Source organism: Protobothrops mucrosquamatus, unplaced genomic scaffold, assembly GCF_001527695.2.
Source record: "Protobothrops mucrosquamatus isolate PMUCROS unplaced genomic scaffold, P.Mucros_1.0 scaffold_88, whole genome shotgun sequence".
NCBI classification, from domain to species: domain Eukaryota; kingdom Metazoa; phylum Chordata; class Lepidosauria; order Squamata; family Viperidae; genus Protobothrops; species Protobothrops mucrosquamatus.
This window is the reverse complement of record NW_015386164.1, coordinates 429,920-437,192: the sequence shown is the minus strand read 5'-3', so window position 1 is coordinate 437,192 and position 7,273 is coordinate 429,920. Positions and strand designations below refer to the sequence as shown.

Genomic DNA, 7,273 nt, shown 5'->3' with positions numbered 1-7,273 from the left:
GTTATGAGCAGCCTACTAAAATTATTTTAATATTACTTTGCTGGAAAATTCTGAGCATGTCAAGAATGCATAAACTTTGGTTACAGCACCACAGTAACATTCTGTATCCCTCTGTTGAACATTATTTGAAAGGGTTCATCTTTTATTATAGAATACAGTTTGGTCACATTTTTCATACTTTCATTATTCAGAAAATTTGAGCAAAATTTAATATGTATTGAAATCAGAAACACGGAAGTGATGGAGAAATGCAGGCTTGGGTCCATGCCTTTATAACTCATCTTTGCTATATTTTCAGAGATCTGCTGTAAATTATACTGCTGTATTTTATGATACCTCTTACTTTCTCTATTAGTTTTGTAATACAGCATATCAGTATGCATATTCAGCCAAATGAGTGTGGAATAAAAAACAGAAAACAGTGGAGTGAACATTTACAGATACAGAAGCAGGGACAAGGACATCATTGAAGGGGGAGTAAGAAAAATCAAACTGGTCACTTTAATAATAAAATCCACTATCTTAACTCTTTTGATTTCAGAAACTATTGGATAAGTGCAGCCAATTAAAGCTACCCTTCTTTTTGAGTTATGAATGACCATGTAATTATTATGTACACTGAACAAGACCCAGCTGTTTATGTATCAATTTTTCTATGTACTTACATGCCTCCCTAGCTATACCCAGTATAAACATGTTGCTCTAAATAATATATTATGGTATGACTTTGAGCCAATTTCAAAGCAGCTCTGGGTTTGATTTCATGATTTGGGCTATGTTTGAGAACTGAGCTGATTTATTTCTGCTTCAGATGCATTGTGTTTGAAAAGAATTGTTGGGGGGGGATACTGTGCTTTGCAGGTAGCCCATTTTCAGCTCTCCCACATAGAAACTGCTGAAATGGTTTTGCATCCAACCACACAAATGCACACAATTAGAAGTCAGGAGGCAGCTGTGGTGGGTAGTGCAAGCATTTTGTCTTGTTTTTCCATGTTTTATTTTCCATGAATTAGGGGTGAGATTATTGGTGTTATTTCAGGATCAGTGTAGGACTGTGACTTTGGTTCTATCAGGACCCACTTCAATACCTTATCCCAAGAAAGCAGAACTCATGGAAGCAAGTTCTTCCAAAAGAAACTTTTATTAGGAGAAGCTGATAGCAGGAATACTAGACAAGATCTGAGGGGCTCCCATACAGATCGATAGGTTAAAGTGTCCCCAAGCAAACCCCACTCCATAGTTCATCCAGATGGTTCAAACCAGCCAATCCCCAGGTTTTAAGTCCATCGTGGGAAAGGGGAGATAACATCAGGCCGGCTCTGGTCGTGGCAGTGATGTTTAGACGACTCTTTGCACCTTCTCTTGAGAATGGAGAGATAAGCCAGGCTCTGGAGGTTGTATTTCTTTCTTCCTCCCCCTTTGCTACCTGACAGTTTAGGGAGAAGAAAGTTCAGAGAGAAATAGTGGTTCGACTTTTATCTGCTTGTGCTTTATAGGTCTGTCTAGCTTTATCTAGTGCTTTTCTAACTACTGGCCAGGTGTTTTTTAATTGTGCGATCCACTCCTTCAAGGAGGGAATGGCCGGCTCGGCGGCACTCAGTTCCAGCATGGGGTTGAAACTTTGGCCTGTAGCTACTTGGAACAGGGTGTAGCCCGTGCTGGAATGGACTGCATTGTTGTATGCAGGACGGTCCAGTTCATCTGTTGGCAATTAATAAAGCATCTTAGATATTGTTCAAGTGCTGAATTTGAACGTTCCGTCTCCCCATTCATCTGAGAATGATGACTAGATGACAGCCCCTGGGTGGTCTCCGGAAGGGATAAGAACTCTTTCCAAAAGTCCGATGTGAATTGCACCCCCCTGTCCGATATTATGTGCTGAGATGCCCCATGCAGTCTATATATGTGCTGGTCAAACAGTTTTGCTAAGGCTTTAGCAGTGGGGATTTTTGGACAAGGGATGAAGTGTACTTGTTTTGAGAATAAGTCTGTGACCATCCAGATCGCTGTGTTTCCATTGCTCTCTGGTAGTTCCAGTAATAAGTCCATGGAGATTTCCCTCCAGGGGGCTGAGGGGCTTGCCACTGGCTGTAACAGTCTGGGGGCTTTCCCTTGCAGTCTCTTAGCTGCACAGGTTGGACAGCTGGCCACATAGCTCTCAATGTCCTTTTTCATAGATGGTCACCAGAACTGTCTTTTTACTAGATGCAGCGTTTTCATGAACCCAAAGTGACCCGCTGGTTTCGTTTTTGGGATGTACAGCTTCTCCCCCACCCATGGCAAGCCATCAGTGATAGTGCACAAGTTTTTGTGGCTCTGGAACCATTCATCGGTTTCTAGAGCCTTCCTGAATTGGATCCCTGCTTGGCTGGGTATCGGCTGCTTTAGTTTTGCCTCAGATCTTGTGGTTACTTGTACTGCCAGCTGCGCTTCCAGCATGAGTGGCTTGGAGATGGTTGGCCGGGAGCTATTGTATTGGGGCATGTGGGATAGGGCGTCTGCCAGGAAATTCCTCCCCCCTGGTAAGTGTTTGATTTTGAATGTAAAATGGGGGAAGTGTTGTGACCACCGGGCTTGTTTGGGGGTGAATTTTCTGGGTGTTTTTAGGGCTTCCAAGTTCTTATGGTCTGTCCAGACCTGGAATGGGATTTTATTCCCTTCTAGCAAGTGCCACCAGGTGAGGAGGGCCCACCTCACAGCGTACGCCTCTTTTTCCCACACCGCCCAACGTTGGTCCGTGTCAGAGAGTTTTCTGGACATGTAGGCATAGGGTTGCAGCTGCCCCTTGTCATTTTCCTGTAGCAATACTGGTCCTACTGCTACGTCACTTGCATCGGCTTGGATTACGAACGGCTTATCTGGGTGGGGTGTTTTAGGGACCGGTTCAGCCGATAAAATTTTTTTTAATCTTTCGAATGTGACTTGACATTTTATCGTCCAGGTTAGTGGCTGTCTAGGTTTTACCAAGTGTGTCCCTTTTGTCTTTAATAAGTTTGTGAAAGGCAGGGCTATCTGGGCAAAAGAAGGGATGACCTGACGGTAGAAGTTAGCGAACCCCAGTAAGCTTTGTAGTTGCTTTCTCGTGCGTGGTGGCACCCACTCCAGCACTGCCCGGACCTTCTCGGGGTCCATCTCTATGCCTTCAGTTGATATGTGTTAGCCCAGATAGTCAATTCTCTGTTTGTGAAACTCGCACTTTGACAATTTTGCATAGAGGTTGGCTGCTCTCAGTTTTTTCAAAACTGCTCTAATTTTATGTGCTCCTCTTTAGTCTCTGTAAATATAAGGATGTTGTCCAGGTAGACAAGTACCCCTTTGTATAAGTGCTCCCTCAGTTCCTCATTGATCAACTGCAGGACCTTAAATTGGTAGCATCCCATAGGGCAGTTGAACATGGTCTTCCACTCGTCCCCCTCCTTAATTCTAACATGATAGTAGGCTTCCCTTAGGTCCAGTTTTGTGAAGATTTTGCCCTTCGATAGATGGGACAGCATGTCTTTCATGAGGGGGAGAGGATACAGGTTGCTTTCACTTATGGCATTCAAGGTGCAATAATCCACGCACATACGCAATGTGCCGTTTTTGTTTTCCTTGAATAGGACTGGGGCTGCTACCTTCTTTGGGGAAGCTGGCTCAATAAATCCTCTCTTCAAATTCTTATCTCCAAATTTTTTCATCTCTCGTAGCTCCTCGGGGCTCATGGAGTACAGTCTAGGCTTTGGGAGCTTTGCTCCCAGCTTGATTTCTATCGTACAGTCTGTGGGTCGGTGGGGGGTAGCTCGTCCACCCGCTCCTTGCTGAAGACTTCAGCAAGATCCTTGTACTCCTTGGGTATCTCGGGCAATGCTTTTTCCTCCCCCACTGCTGCTTTTTCAAGAGGGGAACTCTCGGGAACTCCCCGGAGTGGCAGTCCCATTCGATCCCCTTTTGGGAACCTGAGTTCTGCTGTCCTCCAGTCTACTTGAGGATTCCATTTTGTTAGCCACGCCAACCCCAGTATTATTGGGCATTCCATGCCTGGGGTCACCACGAACGTTATAGTCTCCTTATAGTCTCCCCAGGGTAAGGTGAATTGGTAGTATGACTAGAGTTGCTGGCATTCCCCCTGCTATGGACCCATCTAATTGACCGAAGGATATAGGTTTCTTCAGCCTCCTCACCGGAATGCCCAGGGTTCCCACCAATGTTGGGCTAATAAGGCAACACATGCAGCCAGAGTCTAGTAGGGCTTTAACTTTTACAGCTTCAGGCATGCAGGGGGCTAGGATAGTCACTGTGTGGGTGAGGGCCACAATGGGTCCACTTACCAGGGGTTCATCTTCAGAGTTGTCATCTGACGAGTCGGATGCTCCCACAGTGTAGGCTGGAGTTCCTTTCCCCCGTTGGGCGGAGGGGGGGACTCGACGGCCTCAGTGCCTCTCATGGCTGTTTCTCACGGCTTGGCGGGTGACCTTCCCAACTTCCTGGCTGGCGTCCTATCGGCCTTCTGCTGGGGGTTCCTCAAGCGGCATTCTGCGGTGCAATGTCCCTCTTTCCCGTGCTTGAAGCAGCCGGTGGTCTTAGCCATGGGCTGAGGCTTTGCAGGCTCACATGACAGCTCAGGGGGTGATCATTTCCATGGTTTCCCTCTGCGATGTCTCTTGAGCAGGTCAATCTCGGCTTCCTCTGCCAAGATGTACCAGTCATGTAATCGGTGTGGGTCTCCCTGGGGAAGGCAGGCATCGTAGAAGTCGTAATTCAGCCCATCCTTGAAATGGCTAAGCAGGATATCTTCTGGCCAATTCAGCTTGCTAGCAATGGCTCAGAACTCCTGGGTGTACTTGGCCACTGGGCGCCTGCCTTGCTTCACCGTCTTAATCATCTTACGGGCCTTCCAGTTTGCCAACGGGTCCTCAAACTGTCGTCTAAGGGAGAACATGAATTGGTTGAAGTTCTGGAGCTCGGGGGCATCAGAGTCATGTAGGTCCACCACCCAGTTAGCTGCCATGCCGTCCAGGGCCACCTGTATGATGCGGATCCAAGCCTTGTCAGTAGGGATGTCTCAGCTGTATTCTTCCATGTAGTTGAGGATTTGGATTAAGAAGAACCCCATGCGCTGCAGCTCCCCCCGAAACTTCACGTCCAGCGGCAGGAACATCCAGATGGATCGATGCCTATGTCGTCGTCTGTGGTGTCATCCATCCTGATCAGCAGCTACCATGTGGTGTGGGGACTGTCGCTGCTCCGGCTGTGGTCTCGGCTGCTCCGGCTGCTCTGCCTGATGTTCCTGGGGCTTCGGCTTCAGATTCCCCCTTGGTGTTTACTTTGCTGCAGTCCAAGGTAACAGTGCGGCTGCAGGGTTCGGGCTTTTCATCTTTGAGAGAGATGTGGGTTGATTTCATCAGGTCGATCACCTTCTCCAGGATCCAGTTCAACTGCTCCCCGTGATCGTTCTCATGTTCACTGAGGCGCAGTGATCTCTCCATCTCTTGCTTCCATCCTAGTTGGTGGCTGCCTCACCTTTCTCAATTTTTTCTCCCACTCGTCCTTCTTGCCTACGCCCATGGACCAGCGAGGCTTATGGCTGTGTGTCTCCACCACCTCTTCCTCTGATGTGTAGGACGTCTCGGAGCCGGACAGTTGGCAGGGTTCCAACTGGAGGGAGGGCTCCCCCTTTGCGCTGGCATCTTCCTTCTCCACACCAGTGTCCAACATGGTAGACTTTGCAAAGTCCCCCAGCAAGGTCCATCCTTCTGGGTTGACTACTATTGCAGATCCTGTCTAATGTCAGGACCCGCTTCAATACCTCATCCCAAGAAAGCAGAACTCATGGAAGCAAGCTCTTCTAAAAGGAACTTTTATTGGGAGAAGCTGATAGCAAGCATACTAGACAGGATCTGAGGGGCTCCCATACAGATCAATAGGTTAAAGTGTCCCCAAGCAAACCCCACCCCATAGTTCATCTGGATGGTTCAAACAGGCCAATCCCCAGGTTTTAAGTCCATCATGGAAAAGGGGAGATAACATCGGGCCAGCTCTGGTCAAGGCAGCGATGTTTAGATGACTCTTCGCACCTTCTCTTGAGAACGGAGAGATAAGCCAGGCTCCGGAGGTTATTATTATTATTATTATTATTTATTGAATTTATATACCGCCCTATCTCCCTTACGGGACTCGGGCGGTGAACAGGCAATAATAAAAACCACGATAAATATACACAAATTTCTATTCTAAAATCAAATTAAATAACAGGCCTGCTCTAAAAATACCCCATGCAAAACCTCCACTAAAACATAATCAAACTACACCAGGCCGGCCGCACGGAATAGATGGGCCTTCAGGGCTCGGCGAAAAAGGCGCAGGTCCGCAACTGTACGTAGGTCGGGGGGTAGGTCATTCCAGAGGGCAGGAGCTGCCATAGAGAAGGCTCTCCCCCTGGGGGTCACCAACCGGCATTGTCTGGCCGACGGCACCCTAAGGAGGCCCTCTCTGTGGGAGTGGACTGGTCGAAGGGAGGTGTTTGGTAGGAGGCGGTCTTGCAAATACCTAGGTCCATTGCCATGGAGCGCTTTAAAGGTTGTTACTAACACCTTGAAGCGCACCCGGAACCGGTGTCCGTCGGTCACGTCGAGCGCGTCCTCTCCACAATGTACCCTCATAGATCTCCGGGGGTCCTAGGGGGCGCGCCGGCGTAAGACAACTAGCTGGAGCCTCCAGGTGCACCTCAAGGGGAGCCCCATGTAGAGAGCATTGCAATAGTCCAGGCGGGAAACAACGAGGGCTTGAGTGACCGTGCGTAGAGCGTCATGATCCAGAAAGGGGCGCAACTGGTGTATCAGGCAAACCTGATGAAAAGCCCCCCTGGCCACGGCTGTCACATGATCGTCTAAAGACAGCCGAGCATCCAGGAGGACGCCCAGGTTGCGGGCCCTCTCCGCGGGAGCTAATGACTCGCCCCCGATAGCCAGAGATGGAACCAACTGGCTATGACGTGATGCCGGAAACCACAGCCACTCGGTCTTGGACGGGTTGAGTTGAAGCCTGTTCCTCCCCATCCAGACTCGCACGGCCTCCAGGCACCGGGACATCACTTCCACGGCATTGTTGGGGTGGTCCGGGGTGGAGATGTACAGCTGGGTGTCATCTGCGTACTGATGAAACTCCACCCCGAAACCACGGATGATCTCACCCAGTGGCTTCATATAAATGTTGAACAGGAGAGGCGAGAGGACCGACCCCTGTGGTACCCCACAAGTGAGGCGCCTTGAGATCGACCTCTGCCCCCCTGCCAACA

At 48.9% G+C, this 7,273-nt stretch overlaps 1 protein-coding gene across 1 annotated transcript in view; it reads right to left on the bottom strand.

Moving 5' to 3' along the window:
- The window catches only part of LOC107286107 (gamma-aminobutyric acid receptor subunit alpha-2), a 148,631-nt gene extending 142,937 nt beyond the window's left edge, over nucleotides 1–5,694 (bottom strand). The window contains exons 1-3 of the mRNA XM_015814406.1: nucleotides 5,500–5,694; nucleotides 4,867–5,002; nucleotides 2,693–2,858 (exon numbers count right to left, since the gene is read on the bottom strand). Coding sequence (XP_015669892.1) covers nucleotides 2,693–2,858; nucleotides 4,867–5,002; nucleotides 5,500–5,694 — 497 coding nt within the window. The remainder of the gene's footprint in view (nucleotides 1–2,692; nucleotides 2,859–4,866; nucleotides 5,003–5,499) is intronic.
- Between the last annotated feature and the right edge of the window lie 1,579 nt (nucleotides 5,695–7,273).